Below are 22,008 nucleotides of genomic sequence, written 5' to 3'. Positions count from 1 at the left end.
GCTCGAAAAATTGAACACAGATCGTCAAAAGTATAAGATATTATTCTAAGAGTATATATTATATTTTGTAAAAGATATATTTTTTTCTCGACGCGCACATTACATTAATATATTTGAAGAATTTATCAACTTAAAAATTTGTCCATCAAATAAGAATTTTATTCGGAAACAATCGTCGTTTAACCTATCTAAATTGCTTGGAAATTCGAAAATAATATAAAGAAATTTTAAATTTATAGCTGACAGATTTTCCTGTCTTATTTGCAACGAGTGCTCAAAAAATTAAACACAGATCGTCAAAAGTATAAGATATTATTTTAAGAGTATATATTATATTTTGTAAAAGATATATTTCTTTCTCGACGCGCACATTATATTATTATATTTGAAGAATATGATTTATCAGCTTAAAAATTTGTCAATCAAATAAGAATTTTTATTCGAAAACGATCGTCGTTTAATCTATCTAAATTGCTTGGAAATTCGAAAATAATATAAAGAAATTTTAAATTTATAGCTGACAGAATTTTTTGTCTTATTTGCAACGAGTGCTCAAAAAATTAAATATAGATCGTCAAAGGATAAGATATTATTTTAAGAGTATATATTATATTTTGTAAAAGATATATTTTTTTCTCGACGCGCACATTACATTATCATATTTGAAGAATATGATTTATCAGCTTAAAAATTTGTCAATCAAATAAGAATTTTATTCGAAAACGATCGTCGTTTAACTTATCTAAATTGCTTGGAAATTCGAAAATAATGGAGAAATTGGAAATCGATGATACCTAACCACGGAAGGAAATATACGTCGGAGCTTCGTAAAATCAGTTGCATCGTAGTTTTCACTCCATTCCGTCCTCATTTTTCGGATTCAATTTTCCTACTCGTCCTCGTTTCCGAAGAGGGCGAACAAGTCGACGGATTATCGCAGCCGGTTGTGTTTATCTTGGGGATTAGCCGCGATTATTTGATTCGCGGTTGGCGAACCGGCGTGCGCGAGTGTAAAGCCAACACTGTTGCTGAAAATTAACCAATCCCATTTAGAGGCCCGCACCGGGCATGTTTTTAGCGTCGAGAGCTATCTCTCGACTTGATTCGCTTTCGAAAAGCGGACGGAGGACGAACCGAGCAAATTTTACGAGCGCGAATAATTCTGTGTCGCGATCCCTCGACCCGGAATGCGAGACGCGAATCACGGGACAGGGGAGGCGCATTAAATCCGCGGACGCATTAAAGGCGGCCTCGGGTCGCGAGGGGATTAAATTCGAAACGTCTAATAGAAGATACTGACCGTGCTCCACGTAATAACTGGTCTCGTTGTACCGCTCGTCCGTGAATCCCGGCCTCTTTGCTTTCAGCGCTTTCGTTTCCAATTTCGCCTGGAACAAAGAACGTAGTAGAGATAAGTGACCGGCCCTGTGGGGGGTCAGCTCACGGTTACATGCGACTCCGCAATGTATATGGAATAACCGCGTGCTTCTCTATACATGACACATACAAAAACGATATAAAACAATAGAACTTTACGAGACAATAGAGAGTGGCCGCGACGCTTTAAAAGATAGCGAAAAATAATAGAAAACGAACAAATATCATTTCGTTTCCAAGTATATAACGTTGCGATGATAATGGCGTAAAAGTACGCCGGGAAAAGTGCCCCGGTACTTATCGAACATCCTTAACTCCAGAATGGAAATTTTATTTTGTTCCGGAGCGACCGCTCTACAGTTTTTACCGGCCGCGCCGCTGGATTATCCTCAAAAGCCGGCAAAAATCGCGGTTATTCGGCGAATTTATGGCGGACCCTCGATTAAAAACGGAGATATACACAAGCCGGCGTGATTTGTCACTACGCGACTGAAATAAAGGGCGCGGTAGATAAGTGGACGAGCTGGTCAGACTTTGCGCCGGAGGCGCGCGAGCTGACGTATGGCGACGATAAATTTATCGTGCAAAAAAATCCCCGCATCCCCGGAACAATAAGGGGGCGCGGAATCGCGGTGCGCGCAGAAAGTGAAAACTCGCAAGCGCACTTTTGCGACGCGGTTCTTGTCGCTCTGGCCCGGCTTATTGAATTATCACGCGGACGTGTATTTATGATGACTCGAGAAGAGTCTCGCGAGATTGTGTCCATCGAAATACAGATTAATCACGCGGGATGAAAGGCAATGTATAACGCATTCTCATAATGCGTAAAAATTCAAATTCGGAGAGGAGAGATGCGCCAACCATGAATCTCGCGATACCGGTGATAAATCTCTTTCCGTCCGCCGAAAGTTTCGCCCGCAACGTTCCGCTCGCAAAGTCGCGTGAAATTTTCTCGACAAAGCGACGCGCCACACATGCTCGCTGAAATTTACATACGACATGGCGAAAATCGTACTCGAAACGTCGTAAAGTCGAGTGTTACGAAACGTCGACGTCGCGTAGCTACTAACAATAAGTGCGAAATACGTACAATCTTGCAGAAACGCGGAACGATTACGGGCGAGGCGAGAATGCGAAGGAAATCGCGTCGTGCGCGTGACGCCTAATTAAAAAGTAAAACTTGGCTACAAACTCAGCGCAACGTGCACTACGTGCACGCGCATGTAATGCATTCTCTTTGCATTTTTATCCGACTCGTGTTTACCTCGCTTCGTTCTGAAATCCAGTAAACCGTCACATCTCACGATAAGGAATACGCGCGATTAACGAAACGAGCGTAAATCGCCGATACACGCGCACAGAAAAAAAAGAAGTGTCAAAATCAAAACTTGTATACTTGAACTAACGCGTTCATTGTTTCGTATATACGCGACAATCTATAATCTTCTTAGAGGAATTTGATAATTTTAAATTTCAACAATATTATAGTCTTATTTCAATATTGTAATTGTCATTTCAAGAATATTATATAATTATTTAATTCTGCTTTAAGAAAATTATAATCTTTGATTTAAAAATGTTATTTTTTTACCCAACATTGTTTCTTTTCCATTAAAGAAAATTAAATCTTGGATCATAAGAATATATTTTTCTTGATTGAACTGTATAAAATGGCTTCATTCAAGTAAGCAATTATTTAAATAATTAAATTTGTTTTAAATTAACGCAATATAATCTCATTTCAAGATTTCCATCTTAAAACTAAATATATTTTCAAAACAAGAATGTCCATTTTTTCTGTGCAATGATTCGAAGGTCAACTTTAAATGCTTCTCCAAAATGCTTTCGAATTCCTCCATTTGACCATACATAGAAAAAAAATAAATGTCAAATCAAAACTTGTATACTTAAACTAATGCGTTCATTGTTTCGTATATACGCGACAATCTATAATCTTCTTAGAAGAATTTAATCATTTTAAATTTCAACTATATTATAATCTTATTTCAATATTGGAATTGTCATTTCAAGAATATTATATAATTATTTAATTCTGCTTTAAGAAAATTATCATCTTTGATTTAAAAATATTATTTTTTTACCCAACATTGTTTCTTTTCCATTAAAGAAAATTAAATCTTGGATCATAAGAATATATTTTTCTTGATTGAACTGTATAAAATGGCTTCATTCAAGTAAGCAATTATTTAAATAATTAAATTTGTTTTAAATTAACGCAATATAATCTCATTTCAAGATTTCCATCTTAAAACTAAATATATTTTCAAAACAAGAATGTCCATTTTTTCTGTGCAATGATTCGAAGGTCAACTTTAAATGCTTCTCCAAAGTGCTTTCGAATTCCTCCATTTGACCATACACAGAAAAAAAATAAATGTCAAATCAAAACTTGTATACTTGAACTAACGCGTTGATTGTTTCGTATATACGCGACAAACTATAATCTTCTTAGAGGAATTTGATAATTTTAAATTTCAACAATATTATAGTCTTATTTCAATATTGTAATTGTCATTTCAAGAATATTATATAATTATTTAATTCTGCTTTAAGAAAATTATAATCTTTGATTTAAAAATGTTATTTTTTTACCCAACATTGTTTCTTTTCCATTAAAGAAAATTAAATCTTGGATCATAAGAATATATTTTTCTTGATTGAACTGTATAAAATGGCTTCATTCAAGTAAGCAATTATTTAAATAATTAAATTTGTTTTAAATTAACGCAATATAATCTCATTTCAAGATTTCCATCTTAAAACTAAATATATTTTCAGAACAAGAATGTCCATTTTTTCTGTGCAATGATTCGAAGGTCAACTTTAAATGCTTCTCCAAAGTGCTTTCGAATTCCTCCATTTGACCATACACAGAAAAAAAATAAATGTCAAATCAAAACTTGTATACTTAAACTAACGCGTTCATTGTTTCGTATATACGCGACAATCTATAATCTTCTTAGAGGAATTTGATAATTTTAAATTTCAACAATATTATAGTCTTATTTCAATATTGTAATTGTCATTTCAAGAATATTATATAATTATTTAATTCTGCTTTAAGAAAATTATAATCTTTGATTTAAAAATGTTATTTTTTTACCCAACATTATTTCTTTTCCATTAAAGAAAATTAAATCTTGGATCATAAGAATATATTTTTCTTGATTGAACTGTATAAAATGGCTTCATTCAAGTAAGCAATTATTTAAATAATTAAATTTGTTTTAAATTAACGCAATATAATCTCATTTCAAGATTTCCATCTTAAAACTGAATATATTTTCAGAACAAGAATGTCCATTTTTTCTGTGCAATGATTCGAAGGTCAACTTTAAATGCTTCTCCAAAGTGCTTTCGAATTCCTCCATTTGACCATACACAGAAAAAAAATAAATGTCAAATCAAAACTTGTATACTTAAACTAACGCGTTCATTGTTTCGTATATACGCGACAATCTATAATCTTCTTAGAGGAATTTGATAATTTTAAATTTCAACAATATTATAGTCTTATTTCAATATTGTAATTGTCATTTCAAGAATATTATATAATTATTTAATTCTGCTTTAAGAAAATTATAATCTTTGATTTAAAAATGTTATTTTTTTACCCAACATTATTTCTTTTCCATTAAAGAAAATTAAATCTTGGATCATAAGAATATATTTTTCTTGATTGAACTGTATAAAATGGCTTCATTCAAGTAAGCAATTATTTAAATAATTAAATTTGTTTTAAATTAACGCAATATAATCTCATTTCAAGATTTCCATCTTAAAACTAAATATATTTTCAAAACAAGAATGTCCATTTTTTCTGTGCAATGATTCGAAGGTCAACTTTAAATGCTTCTCCAAAATGCTTTCGAATTCCTCCATTTGACCATACACAGAAAAAAAATAAATGTCAAATCAAAACTTGTATACTTAAACTAACGCGTTCATTGTTTCGTATATACGCGACAATCTATAATCTTCTTAGAAGAATTTAATCATTTTAAATTTCAACAATATTATAATCTTATTTAAATATTGTAATTGTCATTTCAAGAATATTATATAATTATTTAATTCTGCTTTAAGAAAATTATAATCTTTGATTTAAAAATGTTATTTTTTATCCAACATTGTTTCTTTTCCATTCAAGAAAATTAAATCTTGGATCATAAGAATATATTTTTCTTGATTGAACTGTTTAAAATGGCTTTATTCTAGTAAGCAATTATTTAAATAATTAAATTTGTTTTAAATTAACGCAATATAATCTCATTTCAAGATTTCCATCTTAAAACTAAATATATTTTCAAAACAAGAATGTCCATTTTTTTCTGTGCGATGACTCGAAGATCCACTCGTTCAAATGCTTCTCCAAAGTGCTTTCGAACTCCTCCATAGTTGCAAGAATTCTTGCGAGATACATTGAAATATTGTTATATAATTCATGAATATCAAGATATATATCACAAATTTCACAAACAAATTCAAAATGGTAACAAGTGACCTACAAGTTCCCTACTCCGCGATTGACCGTCAGATATTTCGCGTAAATAAAGCAACGGAAACCCACGAGAACAATAGCGCTCGTTTCCCAAGGAGAGGCCTTATTCTCACACGAAGGAATCATTTTAATTTCAGATCGTTAATTAAAATTAATAAATGACATTCATGCGCGCGACGCGCTGGCCGGCCGCGCCTTTCGTTCGAAACAACCGGCGCATTACGTTAATGGATCCTAATATTTCTGTACGCGACACGTTTTAATTAACGCAGACATAATTAGTCGAAATCGCGGATGCATCGGACCGAGGCAAATCGGATTACACGGGACGTTGAACGATGAATTTTCGATCGACGCGATCGCGTTTGATATCGCCCGATATGTCGATGGAAAAGACTTCTCTTGCGCTTACGTGTTCATCAATGATTATCGGCCAGCATGAACGTTGCGGACCGATGATAGAAATGTAATTAAGGCTGCCGCAGAATCGCGAGCGATAGAAAATCTCTCGTGGAGCGATAATATCGATCATAAATCGAATTACGTTTGTATTAGAGAGCGATATTATTACAGAGAGACACACGATACGTATATTGTAATTTGAGGTTATTTTTGTAGTCTAATAAAAGAAATGTCAAGCACCTCTCGCTCTCCAATTTAACCTACTATAATAGTTTTGGCAAAACATTACGCCGCGTAATGCATAGATCGCACGTTCGCGTTTTTGCATCGATGCATCATCGTGTGTATTACTAGTTAATTGTAATTTGCAATAATGACCGGCCATTTTAACCTCGCGAGAGCGAGACAACGGATATTAAATGGAAACATTTGTGAAAATTAATATATATATTTATGAGTCGGCGCGCATATTCATACTGTTGGGAAGAGGAGGACAACAAACAGCTTGTTTCAAGAGTGGTGCTAATTGCAACGTTTCATTGGAAACAATTATTTCATAATTGACGATAACTCCAAGTAATCGATTGCCATAAGCGTAATTGATTACGTGTGAAAAATATTCACGAGGAATCAAAGATTGATGCTTAATTCGTGTAATGAAAAGTACAGACAAGAAGTCATAAAAGTCAAATGTAAAGTGCACTAAAAGGATCATGAGGTTTCTGGAGGAACATGTCTCTGACCATATCTAACGAAACAATCAATCATTCGCGATATCAAACGACGAAATTCTACGTAGATATTCTATGATCAAAATCATGCGTTACGGGATAAATTTCCATCGCGACAATAGGAGTATAATAAATTAATTCGCGACGCGGCATTTCATTATATTGACGGTAAATCGCTTTTAATCCAACGACAGTCGCGTGTTCGTTCGGCTTATGTGCTTTAAAAAAAAAAAGTAAAATAATGAAACAATAAAACAATTCAACTTCGACTCGGTCGAGTGCCTCATTAACCGTAACGAGGCTACTTGAAATTTTTGCTTAAATAATTAACGCTTCCGTTATGTATTGTTTGCGATCTCGGGTGAAAATGTTAGTCATCGTCGCAACCGTGAGGGCAAACGAGGACGATGACAACAACGATAACGACGACGATGACGACGACGACGAGGACGACGACAACGATGACGAGGACGAGGAAACACGAGACTCTCCAGAGCCACAAAGAGCAGAGTTACTAGGCGCGACGCAGGAGGGACGTGCTGGAGGCGAAGTGGTAAAGAAGAAGGGCGACAGAAAGGAGACGGAAAGGGGGATAAAAACTACCCTCTGGGTTTCTCCATTTAAGTCCCTTGCGCGACGATATATCCTCATCCACACGAATTTTCGCGCCACTCGGCTCGCTCTCTGGACTTTCGGCTGTATCGACCGGCCCTAAAACATCCCTCCCTTTCACTCTCCAGCCTCGAGCGATCCCCTCGCTCTCTCGCCCTGCCTCCTCGAGTCTGAATCTACCTTCGTCCGCGAGTTAGCGACGGTCTCTCTTGCTCCTGGAGAACGATCGACCGCGTTGCTTTCATCGTCTAAGGGTTTCCTCGAAGTCCCGAAGCTCGTTCGCTCTCTTTCTCTCTTCCTCCCCTCTCTCTCTCTTTCCTTCTTCGGCGATATGCCATTTAAGACCCATGCTTCGCCGACTCTCCGGCCTGCATTCGTAGCCTTTGGTAGAAGTCCTCACCAAGTACTAACCGATAGGTATATTTATATTAGCGGAATTTATGCAAGAGAGAGAGAGACAATGTATGTATATGTTCTGTAACGTAGACGGAACGCTGTAATATCGAATGCAAACGCGCAGGATGGAATGTACACGACATAGGAAGACAAAGAGAGGCATACCAGAGGCGATCCGCGGGCGCGTGCATTCCGATTTCGGACACGGCGAATTCTGCCGCGATTCGAGCGCATATAATGCAGCGTGACACGCATTATTATATCGTAACGTACCGTCCACGAGTAGGCCGCGACGACAAAGTTCGATCTTACGCCCGCGATAAGATTAACGGTCGTCGTGAAATAACGAGCGACTTAATCGTCCCTTTATTAACCAGTTCACTGGTACACCCGAAATCAACGTTTTGCGCCAAAACTGGTGAGAGCAAATAAATTCGTATTTTACATGAAAGTTTATCTATAAGGGGTTTTTTGCGTCGCTGGTGACGAATCAAGATCGAAATTTTAAAATTCAAAATGGCGAATCCAATATGGCGAACTAATTTTATTTCATTATGGAGAAGATCAAATTCGATATGTTCGCGTTTTTCGAGTCTCTTATGATGAATCTATAGACAAAATTGCAAAATTTAAACTGGCAGATCTAATATGGCGGTTTCTAGTGATTAACTTTGATATTCCATTATGGAAATATATCACACTCGGTACGTTTTTTGGTCGCAGATAATGGATTAGTTCAAGACATTCAAACTTGAACATATCGAATTTGAATCTTCTCTAATGGAATAAGAAATATAATAATAGAATAACAAAATTAATTCACCATATTAAATCCGCCATTTTGAATTTTCAAATTTCGATCCCAAATTTGTCATCAGCGACCCGAAAAATGTGGGTGTATCAAGTTTCATGCAATCCATTGAAAATTAACAAAATTATTCATAGTGGACATATATGGGCCATTATCAGTTGTGGCACTTTTTTTTTTTGGCCATATATGGGCCAGTGAAGTGGTTAAGAGACTAGGTATCGCGAGCGTTCTGTCGCCGGGTGACTCGCGCCGCGACCTGTCATCGTGCGTGCGTCACGCGTATCTAATTTACAACGCAGGCTGCGACGAGAAAAGCCTACGCGAGATAAATTACTTTCGCGCCCCGGTATATAACGTATCGCCCATCTCACCTCTCGCCCGCAAGCGCGGGAATGTTTCCTTCGACCAGCGACGCGCAAGGAATCTCGCGGGTGGGCGAGAGACGGAGCACATTCGAGCGAGAGGGAATAAATCCGCGACGTCGGATAGCAGGGCGGATACGACTTCGAGCGTAATGTACTCTCTCGGGTCACACCGTTGCCGAGCAAAAAGAGTAACGAGATGGGGAGAATGTTGCCCTCCCTGTCGTCCTTTCGCGCGCACACGTGCACTTTGGTTGCACGCGCACAAATCACGCAGACACATCGCCCCGAGTCTCTGGCACGGCTTGTCGCCGCCTGTTGCTACTGCACTTCCGCTTAAGACGACGATTGTCTCCTCGAGATCGAACAGCTTCGTCACGTTTGATTGGAAAAAGCAAGGACGCGCATGTCTCCCTAGGCTTTCAGGTATTCCCTCTCGTTGGTTTTTCTTCATTCGCGATCGCGAGTTTATCTCCATTAGAATGAATAATTTCCACGGGAAAATATATATTTTTAAGTGCGTTATAAAACAGCGGGGAAAAATGACGCTCCAAGTGTGAACTTAAACGCGCGCAGCTTCGGGTTTACTTAGATCACTGGCGGATTAACGGAGCCATTGCTCGACCAAAGTAGTCGCTCGAGGCTCCCAAGCGCTGCCTTGGGCAATTAATTTCCTGACTATCTTAGCTTAACTCGAAGCGAACTGTAAACTACTGTTGCACAAGGAGGATAAAGAAGAAACAAAGTAAAGAAAGATAAAAGCAACGTAGTGACGATAATGGCGGATTAATCGCAGGGAAATTATTCGAAAGAACGCGGGGTAAATCGCGCGTCTTTTTCTCGACGTGCGTCGCGAATAAAATTAATTTCAATTATTTTTATCCACGATGTTTCCACTCGTTATATAGCCAATCGATTAAACACCTCCTGCGAATGTGCGCAGAGATTAACGAATAGATACAACGAAGCAATCAGCATTCCACGAAGCAATCTATCTAAACAGAAGAAAAAAGGAAGAAACAGAAAGAGATTGCATAACGTCAGCGAATCTACAGATCTACAAATGATATACGAGCTGAGGATGATTCCGCGACGAGATACCGAGATATAAATAATTCTTTTTACACCAAGAACGAGTTAACTCCATCGCGACGACTATCAGCGCAACGTCGTTAACTCTAGAAATTCGCGCGAAGCTGAACGTCAAAGGTCCGACGGTGACTTTTGTCGGCAACAGTAACGCCAGCAAACTCGGGTTTCTCAAAGAGCGACGCTCCGGTTCGCCGTCTCTCTCTCTCTCGGCAACGTTTATTTCGTTAATGAGCGGGCGCTCTCGCGCGCACCGAACAGATTAATGAGGCCGTGCCTCGCGGCTGACGCTCCCGCGCGTCGAATATCGACGAGAACGACGAGGAGCACATGGAGGAGGCGATGGATAGACGGTAGGCGGGTGTACCGTACACGTACACACGGTAATCTGTTCCCGACTCTCCCGGCCGGCCCTCCACATGAGTTACGAGGGCACGAAAATGGACGTCGAATCGGAGCGGATAGGTAGGTACGGGTGCTCTCCGGCTACCTGACCGCGTAACGCGTTAATTACGTTAACTATCCCAGATAACACGGAATACGCACACGCAACAACGGGAGTATCGGATGCCATCGGATCGAGAATCGCTGTAAAGGCGTCGTTACAAAAGTCGGCACACGAGAAGGCGATCAATCTTCTCTTCTTCCGCTCCCAACTAATTCAAGTTCCTAGGGAGATTGGGAGGCACCCAATAACTTGTGGTACCAAATAATTCGTAACTCGATAGTGTCCTTGAAGCGTCTTTCCCCATCCCCTAATTTCAACGCAACCACCTCTATTACTCTGGCTGCACTTTAATCTATTAAATGGCTCGTCAAACAGTCTGCGCAAACGAAAGGCTACGCTTACCTTTTTTAGATCCTTACTAGCGTCAGCATCTTCGGCTTTTCGCTTTTCTGTGATCTTGGGCGCGGGTACCGCGACCGTCGCCTCTCGCAACGGCTTTAGATCGACCTGCAACGAGAAAACAAACATGGTTATTATTCCGTGTACCTTGCATAATGCGGGACGCTAAAGCAGCCCCTGACGTGGCCTTAATTCTCCAAACATCCTCGCGTCCGAGATAACTCGCGATGGATTTAACGGCTCGCGACGCGGGATGATGTTCCTCGGACACAATGGACACGAACGAGGCATCATCGGCCATTGTGTACCCGAATGTTGCCGCGAATGCGAGCGGGCACGCGCCAAAAGCTTCGGGTGCATCGATTTATGGTAATCCAGTTAACTCGTCTCTATTTTACGGACGCGTTTACGTTCTACATACTAATCAAGCGTTAATGGGACGAGTAAATACAGAAAGCGGTCCCCCCGAGAGCCCGGAGGGAGCTTGATTTGGCGCTTGATAATTCGACATTGCTAACGTTCCCTCCTCCCCCTCCACCCTTCTCTCGTTCGGTAATTACTCGATTCGCGAAAGTACAGGCGGGACAAACGGAAGGACAATCAATCGGCCGATCGAGAGTTTGCACGAAATCTTAATCGAATATTAAATGGACATTAACGCGAACGTAACTCTCGAAGCTTGGCTTTGCGCGCGCGCAAAAGAAGGAGAGAAAGAAAGAGGGAGAGTGAGTCAAAGAATGCCTAATTAAGTAGCTGCGTTTTGCGTTCACCTCGCTTACGTTAGAAGCGTATATAATTTAGTCTCGGTAATTAAATTAAATGACGAACGTGAGATGTGCTCCGCTTTCAGCGCTCCACTTTCCTACGCTTTCCGCATTCAAAACGAAACAAGGCTAATACTCGTAAGAAAGGAAATGGGAAACAAAAAGATCGTACGTAGGTAATTGCAGAAAGTGCAGTTAAAACGAAGAGACTTATGGAGTACGTGAAAGAATTCTACAATCCTGAGTATCTCCTTTCCTCCCCTCCTTCTCTCAAATGTAGACGCAGTTCAGCTGAGGTTAATACAATTACGCAATCGCATGTCTCGCCATTTGCATAATGACAAATTAACGGGATTACGTCGCACGTCCAATTAGCCATTTGTAATGCTGTCACCGAGATTGTGAGACTTTATGAGACTTTGAATAATAAAAATAATGCGAAAGATTCCGTGGAAGGAACCCAAAACCCAACGGAAAATTGAAGATGTTAACCAGTTCATTGGTACACCCGAAATCAATGTTTTGTGCCAAAACTGGTGAGAGCAAATAAATTCGTATTTTACATGAGTTTATCTGTAAGGGGGTTTTTTGCGTCGCTGGTGACGAATTAAGGGTCGAAATTTCAAAATTCAAAATGGCGAATCCAATATGGCGGACTAATTTTATTTCATTATGGAGAAGATCAAATTCGATATGTTCGCGTTTTTCGAGTCTCTTATGATGAATCTATAGACAAAATTGCAAAATTTAAACTGGCAGATCCAATATGGCGGTTTCTAGTGATTAACTTTGATATTCCATTATGGAAATATATCACACTCGGTACGTTTTTTGGTCGCAGATAACGGATTAGTTCAAGACATTCAAACTTGAACATATCGAATTTGAATCTTCTCTAATGGAATAACAAATATAATAATAGAATAATAAAATTAATTCACCATATTAATCCGCCATTTTGAATTTTAAAATTTCGATCCGAAATTTGTTATCAGCGACCCGAAAAATGTGGGTGTATCAAGTTTCATGCAAATCCGTTGAAAATTGGCAAAGTTATTCATAGTGGACATATATGGGCCATTACCAGTTGTGGCACTTTTTTTTTTGGCCATATATGGGCCATTACCAGTGAACTGGTTAAGACGCGGTTCGAATCTTCTTCTCGTCGCGATATCATTAATATCGCGTGGTCCCCGGAATTCTATCTCGAAATTCATCGCGCACATCAGCATCAATCGGTACGGCCGAAAAATGGCGGCACTATTCGAGGCTCGCTCCGATGCACCGAACGAATTGCATCCGCATGGCCGGCGGATGGAATCGAGGCTCGAAAGACCGATCGGACGCGCGGGTGCCGTTTCGCAAACGGATCGCAGCAAATTCAGTGCGAATGAGGCTTTAAGGTCGCTAGGGTCGCCCCTGACAACGCCCTTGCCTGCATTGCGGCTCTTTCTATCCACCCTGGCAATATCCTTCCACCATAATGCCCGCCGGAAATGTCTTGAGGAGAGGACCGAGCAAATTTATACACGATAAGAGCCTTATATGCGATCTTGCGAGTCGTAAACGATCCCGAGCAATTCCGATACCGTGAAAATGTACTCGAACGTGAGAGCGTAAAAAAAAATGGACGCCTCGAGAGGCGGAAGTAATTTATGTTCATCTGAGATGCTCTTTCGCGTTTTCGCTCTTTGCCCGCGGAATTGGTTTAGAATCCTCGACGCGATTCGTCTCCCTTAAAATAGCCGAAAACGCGGCAAACAAGACCCAAGAGATCCAGTTTCCACGGTACGTGACTGCGCCGCGTCTCATTTGTATGTGTGCGTGTACAACTACACGATGGCAGCTTGAAAACTTTCTTCTCTGTATGAGACGGAAAGGATGACGAATAACTGCTCGACGTCGCACCACCAAGTTTCTGCCCTCCGTTAGATTCTGCAAAGCCGCTATTATTACGTCACATTTTAACGGTGAATTCCTCCTCAGCGAATCCGATTTTCGATGGAAATTTCAGGCAGACGCCCGCTCAAATTCACGCAAAGACGTTCAGTCGTGGAGAATCGATTTTTGCGAAATCAAGTTTCATGAAAAAAAAAAAAAATCAGCTAAATTATGTAATAACGACGTACCTGTTATATTACGCGGTGGGCTAAATTTATCGACTCGTCTCGAGAAGACGATTTCCGACAAAAAGCGAACGTCTCGCGATACGTATTTATGAATAAAGTTTAGTCGGCATCGGCGACAAAAGAGGACGGAAGCGTCGCTTCCCGTTCTTCCGGGGAAAACGGGACACCCCGTTGCGGGATTCATCCATCACCAGCGATATAATTGAGAAAGCCTCCATTCCAGGATTTACATTTTAGCCGCCGCGGCCGGGACTCAATCTAGTCGTTTATCCGCGCGTCCCGCCAACGAGGGACAGGCGGAGTTAATACACTTCCGAGTCATTAGCGGGAGTCCCCGGCTTTTGTGTCCTCGCCGCGATGCCACGAATTTTTCATCAATTTCCGCAGCCGCCATTTCGCGTCCAACCAAATTGCTGCGCTTATCGGCTTATATCTCGCGCAATCCATAAAACGAAAAAGCGCCATATTTTCGACATCGAAAGTTCGACTGTGTTAACGACTGCTGTGTTGTATTAAATGTTTATCTGAATATTCAGCTTGCAAATTTTCGCAAGAGATTACACAGAGAGAAATGTATACTGTGTTCAAGTAAATATTATTTATTTTAAATACATCATTAAGTATTTTAAGCATATCATAAGTTTGTATATATCCGCAAATATATCACAAGTTCACCACAAGCATTAAATTTAATTGAATATATTCTGAATTTTAGTAAGTGCAGTGTTGTAGTCAAAAATATTAAATTAAAAAAAAATTTGGTTTGCTACATAAAGTAAGTTTGATTTTTCTTTGATACAACTTTACAATATTCTTGAAGAGAGAAAATAAATTCTTCTTTTGAGTACATGATAATGAGATTTTCTAACACCTGTGGTGAGTATATTTTACGATTATTATCAAGAATATATTCTTTGTCGAAGAAAACTATTGCTTAAAAAAAGAAAAATAAACCGAGTAATCGCTTCTCTTGACAGTAGAATGATATTTTTCTCTGTGTATATTTATTTATGCGACTCGTCCAAGAAAAGATCGTGAAGAGTGATCCAATTCGAATCGTCGTCCGCTTATTGTCAGAATTAATGAACAAGAAAGAAACGACAGGTGAGTTCTTGGACTTTTGTACGCTGCACATAATTAATAAGGATGACGATTGTGTTTTTAGCGGAATGACCACGCGCTACTTTGATCGTACCTTGAATAAGCCGTCACCTAGAAACTCGTCTTTCACCGCCGCTTTGACCGAGCGCGATATAATTCTACGATTCGATTAATCCAGATACAAACGTTGCATTACAATGGACGTTCAATCGGCAATTATATCGTCCGGGTTTGCGTTTAGTGCTGGCTCGTTAACGCGTTAATACAGCGTCTCGATACATAATTTCCAAATTAATGTTTCCGGCGTTCAATGGCAAAGATCGCGTGAAATTGGGAAACAAGCTTTGACGATACAACGCGCTTCGAAATGATTGAACGGCGTTATTATTAAGTCGGTTATCACGGCGATAGATCGTATCATTAACGACGCGAATGCGTCCTCTGTTAATATCTACGTGCATATTTCAAGGTACGCATGACCGGATTAATGATTCGTGACGCTGTAGCCGTTAATTGATTCAGCGTTTATCGGTGTTGAATAAATCAATCACGGAAATGTTGTTTTACGTCAATATGTAAATACGTATAAGACGATATTAATTTTTACACCGTAACCATTACATCGTAACCGTGAAACTTCAGGAACTCGCAGGCTCAATTTTTCAGCGGCGCGAAAAAAAAAAATATTTGCGTCGGGTATCATCGAGCCGCGTTAATTAATAGTCGCTCCGGGTAAAACGACTGTTCCATCGACAACGGTAGCAATAATAGCCATTGGCCTGACAAAGATTTATCATTTGCCGCTGCGTCGCACTATAACCGACCACTCGTTAATCTTTATCACAAAGAAATTCGACACCACGAGAGAGCTGTACACATACATGTAACACAATAATATTACAGAGATATAAATATTAATCTCGAAATATGTCGATGTAAAAGCACTGGCGTTTAAAAGTATATTGCACGAGGGAGAAACGTGTAGGAGGACCGCAATCGTGCTAAAAGCCAGGCAATTTCTATGTTAAAGAATCATAACGAATGTCGGGCACATATTTATGATGAGGATACATGTATGGAGGGATTACGTAAAAGGTATTTCGGGGAGAACGGACGAATTATCCTTGTTTCCTGCGGCGGCGACGACATTAGATTAAACGCGAAATGGCACGACGAGGAAAGATGCGGTTGTCCTTGTCTTATTCTCCAAGTCCGGGAGAATAATTCGAGACAAAGCGAGCGTGGGAGTCAACGAGCGGGTGCGAAAGCATTATAGTCGCGACTTCGTTAAGCTCGGGGATACCTCATTTTCTAATGGACGTTTTTCTGTCCTTTAGTCTCTCTCTTTTCCTCTCTGTCTTTCTCCATCCGATAAATACCATGCGATGCGCGCGAAAGGATGTGTTAAAGCATTACTCCGATAGACGTATTCCGCGATTAGATCGACGAAACTTTTCACGGCGATTACATTCGCGAGGTGTGAGGACTCTTTGATCAATTTTGAATCGATTTGATTAATTCGGAATACAATGGAACTGAACGAAAGAGTCGCTGGGCTCCGCAAACATTTTATTCTTCGTTGATCAAGGAATTTCAGATTGATCGCAGAACTCGTGGATCAATTCGCAATTACTCGTTATACGAGCAATTAAACGAAGCGGTAGTAAAAAGTCGTAATTTCATTTAATGTACCTTGTATATTTCATAGAGACATTTTTACTTACCTTTAGAAGATGTAATATCGTAATAAATTATTTCGAATGTGCGTTATATTTCGTCGCAAATTCCCTCTGTAACTACAACAAACTTACAATTTGTCCAGTGGCACGCGATCATTTACTGTCGCCATTTACGGTTAATCGAAGAGACCAACTACTGCTCTGTTTGATTATCTCTGTAGTTTACCGTGAAAACTATGGCTTCTCTCTCTTTCTTTTTTCTAAAATATTAATGCATGTACGAGAGAAAATTACGCGAAAGCAACGCGCGCATCACGGAAGTCCATTGTCCTAGACATATACCGGATTTTGATCATTACCGCAATATTTTGCCACGTAAAACATCTTTGTTTTTATTAGCAAAATTTACGCTTCGGTGTTTGGCAAAGTAAAACAATCTTTCGTCACAAGATGTATAAATTAACATCTCTTTCATCTAGAAAATATTTCAAAGCAAAATTTCGTGAAATACAGCATTAAATAAAAGACACCGTCATCTTTGTAATAACATCCTACGTCTTACGTTTCAAAGTACTCAACAAATACAGGGTGTTTCAGTAGTGGGAAAAATTTCAGGAATGGATTCCTCATGCTTAGAGAAGAAAAAAAAGTTAATCAACATAGGTTCAGAAATGATTAGTTTTTGAGTTATTAAGATTTTTGTAATACAAAATTTGGTCTCATTTCTCGTCTTAGAAGTCCTTTTACAGGCATCAACAATGTTTTTCAAGTTCGGGGCTCAATGAGACGACGAGCTGAGGCATGTATTGTGACAGGAGGTGGACATATTGAACATTTCCTCTAATTGTCCAAAATCTTAATAACTCAAAAACTAATCATTTCCGGACCTATGTTGATTAACTTTTTTTTCTTCTCTAAGCATGAGGAATCCATTCCTGAAATTTTTCCCACCACTTATGAAACATCCTGTATATCTAAGTTAATTTTGAAAAGGCTACCTCGAAATATTTTCCGCGACCGCGTGAAAAGAATTGATTCGCAAAATCACGAGCGACAAAGCATATAACGTCGCGTTGCAAAATATGCGAATACTTTTTATTCGTCCACGATATAAGTCTCTCTCCTGGACAGTTTGACCTTTCGCGGCGAGTCCATCCCGGGTATAAAACTGAAACTGTTTTATCAATACGAACACGGCGGCGTGTCGAGGGAAGATAAAAAAAAAATCGCCACTGTCGCGTCGCGTCCTTTCATTGTACATGTCGACGCGACGCAATCTGCAAGTCAGCGCTAATTTATTCTCATCTCGACTTCCGACGGGATGTCGCCGACGAAAACTGAGACCCGACATCCGTGATGCGACTCCTCCGTCAAATCGCGCACACAGTTTCAGCGCGCATACAGTTTGCGGAGAGAGAGATGCGTTCTCTCCCTCAAAGTGACAAACTAAATTCCGCAAAGCGATATAATCACCGCGCTTTACGATTCGAGATGTACGTCGTGCATTCGCGAATTCGAATCGAATCGAGTCGACATGTACGCTAAATGCGCACACAAGACGAGCGAAACTTTCCTAACACGATCAATAAGTTAAATTGCGATCGGTCATGGAAGCAAATTACGAACGAACGTGTATATGCTTGGTCTCCATTGGGATTTATTCAGTTACACATACGCGGCATCTGAAAGCGTTACGTTAAAATACGGTTGACGAATCGAGTAATGTGACTTGTAGAATTGTCGGTTTCGAAAAAGAGCCATTTTTTTCGTAGATATATATTATATTCGCAGCATTAGAAACGTTTGTCGGTTCTTGGCTTAGACCATCTCTGGCACATGCTCATAAAGTATGCAAAAACAAAACGTTGGTAGCGCAATACCTAGCTACCATAAATATTTCGCAAACGGCCGAAGAATCCTCTCTTCGAGTGGCTTGAGAGAATCATCCACATGCATAAAGTACGTCGATATAACAGAGTCGCGTTGCATCAGGCTAGAAGATACAAAGATGATATATCTTCACGTCTGGTGCAGGTTAACTTATTCAACCGCTCACTTCCTCCTGGAATATATTCCGTCGAGTTTCTCGCAAAGAGAGAATTTTCAATTTTACATCGTGCCAAAATAATTGCATGTACATAAAATTGCAATCTTCGACATTTTTATCACTGCTTCTTCGATTCATTTTTTACGGGAAAATCGGCATTGTTTAAATGTCTATATCGATTCCCGTTTATGATGGCCAACACATGTACGCGTCCCGGATCGAACAAGATGTTAAACTTCGCGTGTCTTCGAGCAATCAGACATTTCCACTTCAATGCGAGTCGACGATACGTGAGAAAGTTTGTTGTAACTGCGCGAGCCATTACGGCAAAAATCATTTGTTCTTCCAAGAGATTGGCGATAAGGCGGAAAACCTTTTTGCTCGAGGTAACGCATGATGCGCGATAAATCGTGCGTAATAGGATTGGAATGAATTCCGAGAGAAAAGGGTGAAGAAGAAATTTATGCTACGCAACATTCGCGTTATAAGTGAGTAACCGCGGCTTTAATTAAATTATACCGGGATAAAAAAAAAGTGGTGTGACGCCTGGCGTAATGAACGTGCGACACGCAACGCCCTGATCAGCGGCTAACACACCCTTCTTGGAAATGCATATTATCCTTTAACGCACGAAACGTGAGAAAAGAAGCCGAATAAATTTTTTTAATCTTTTTTCGCCGCTAAATTTATCGAAAAAAAGAAGACAAAATGATACAGTCCCACCCAACGTGAACGAAATGTGGACAACGCGACAGGTACGTCGCATCGGAATGACATATGCGACAAAAAAAAAAGAGCGCCGGGAAAACAACAAGGTTAATTGAAATGCGAATAACGAGAAAAAAAAAGTGGCACGAATCGGGAGAGAAACGGAATGATCGGGCAACACGCGATGTCCTTTTAATCGGTCTCTGCACTCTCCTTTCGCGCACCCCTCTATCTCCCTCGCGAGGAGAGGGAGAGATGGCAAAGAAGGGTTGGATTGCGTGCCAATATCGCGTATATTCCGCGGCATGTACAATTCGTACAACCGTTCTGGACACACACCCAATGGCGCATATCCAGAGCCTAAGATTAAAATGGAAGCAATGTCGTAGAAAATATTAATTGCCTCTTCTCCTGCCTTACTACAGTATTCGACACGCGCAATCTGCGCTCGATAACGATCAGGCTCTCCTTAATTCCTCGATTCGATATCAAAGTGGCGGGCAATTAGTATGCAATACGTATCGCGAGCCACAATTTGCAAAACAATGTGCGCTTAAAATATTATCGAATAATGGATAATTTAACATTACGATCATACGCAACTGCATTCTCTAGTTGCACCAGAGCTCGAAACATTTTTAAGAGTCGCGCAAAGTAACTTACGCGCAAAGAAATCATTTTTCCTCGTTATTCCAGCACGGAATGCCACGGGTCATATAGTACATCAACGTACATATAAATTTAGTATTGCACAATATCCGGAAACGCGTATTCTCGCGGCTCGCCCTGCATCAGCTGTTGAAATATCACGTCGACGTCGGAATAATTTCCCATTTCTACGTGTCCCTCGAGCTCTTATTTTTAACAAAACTCAGCGCGGCAGCGGCGTCCCTTCACATTTCCTCGACTTCCATTCCGCGTGGAACATATTTCTCGTATTCGCTATGCACGCTGCCTCGCCGCTCGATCTTGCTCCCCCAAGAGCACCGAGACAGGCACGCTTGTACGACGAATGAAAAGCCGAGAGTACGAAATAAAAGAACGAGCATTCTTCTGCGAGAGAAGAAAAATCCTCCGTTATTACAAAAAAAAAGTAGATATTGATTTATAAAATTATTTGTGTGCAAGATTCTCTCTCCCTCTTCCTAAATAAAATTATTTTACCTTCACAAAGATCAAGATCAACTTAATAATTAACCGACCCTGATCTTTAATCAATTAAGATTAGATTCGTTTCTTCTAAATCTGTAATATCCGAATGCCTGGCTTCTTTTCGATATAATCGTTGGAAGGAAACGAGGATTCCTCGAGAAACCATCGGCATCTTCCGGATAAGAAAGACGATGCATTTCATCCCTCCGAGATAGCTATATTATGACATGACGGGGGCCGCAAGCGCATCGGCGTGCACTCAACGTTGACGGCTCCCGTGAATGTGCCCCGGGAGTGAAACGCCGGTGCATTAATTAACGTCATCGGTAGGTAGGTAGGTATGCACGCCGACGTTAACCGCCGTGCACTCAGAATAACGAGGACGCCGGGAGCGCGCTTGTTCCTGTGCGTCGGACGTTCCAGGATCGACCAGAGTGTGCGGCGCGTGTGGTCAAGTAATATGCATTTAATTCAATAGCCGCTCGCGCGGCGAGTTAGTTACAACGATCAATCACGGCGCCGGTGTCCGTGTAACAGGGAGGAGAGAGACGGAGGAGCTTGGATTGACTTTGACCGAAGCGCGAGTCCCAAATCCGCGTCATTACTCGCCCCGTCGAACTTTGGTCGCGTCGGGGAAAAAGCGACCGCGGATCCGTTAAAGCGTCTGTCATTAACGGTAATTACAATTACATTGTCGCGACAATACGCCCCCAATATAACATTCGCATCTTCTTCTCTCGGATTCGGGATTCTCGTCTCCTCGTCAATTTCCCTCTTCTTGCCTTCTCGTGTCGCGGATGCACCGCGACAGGAAAACGAGACGCTTTAATTAATTTCCTCGTCCCGACGCGGTTTTCCACGCAAGAGGACGCGTTCCGGGATGCTCCTGTTCATAAAAAAAAGAAAAGGAAGAGAGATAGGGAAGGATAGTCGCGCAATCTTCGCGAATGGAGCAAGTAAAGTTGGAGGTCGACGGTGAACGGTAAACGCGAGGGAGAGAGGCGGAAGAAAAAAGACCGGGAAAGGAAGGAGAAAAAAAACCATCGAGAGAGGTACCGGCAATTAAAAACTTTTGCAATATCAGTTTACTGCGTATTCCACAGTCACGAGTGCCCTCTCACTTATATAGATTTTTCACGAATATATCGACTGCGGAAGACGAGGAGTCTCTCACAAGCGTCGAGAAGCTGTACATGTACGTTATTAATTAGGCCAACCGTTCTATAAGCGCGTCTTCGACGTGACCTATGCGGTAAGTCCTCTCTTGAGAAATGCGGCA

At 40.4% G+C, this 22,008-nt stretch overlaps 1 protein-coding gene across 4 annotated transcripts in view; it reads right to left on the bottom strand.

Moving 5' to 3' along the window:
* Positions 1–22,008, bottom strand: part of LOC145973300 (pseudouridylate synthase RPUSD2) — a 147,810-nt gene that overhangs the window by 40,296 nt on the left and 85,506 nt on the right. For all 4 annotated transcript variants that reach the window (XM_083102578.1, XM_083102576.1, XM_083102575.1 and 1 more), the window contains 2 exons: positions 11,153–11,257; positions 1,301–1,388 (listed from right to left, as the gene is read on the bottom strand). In XM_083102578.1, coding sequence (XP_082958704.1) covers positions 1,301–1,388; positions 11,153–11,257 — 193 coding nt within the window. The remainder of the gene's footprint in view (positions 1–1,300; positions 1,389–11,152; positions 11,258–22,008) is intronic.

Source organism: Camponotus vicinus, unplaced genomic scaffold (genome assembly GCF_025532165.1).
Source record: "Camponotus vicinus isolate PSW18456_S1 unplaced genomic scaffold, iyCamVici1.0 SCAF_6, whole genome shotgun sequence".
Lineage (NCBI taxonomy): Eukaryota > Metazoa > Arthropoda > Insecta > Hymenoptera > Formicidae > Camponotus > Camponotus vicinus.
Note: the sequence above shows the minus strand (reverse complement) of the source record. Positions and strands in the feature narration are given on the sequence as shown.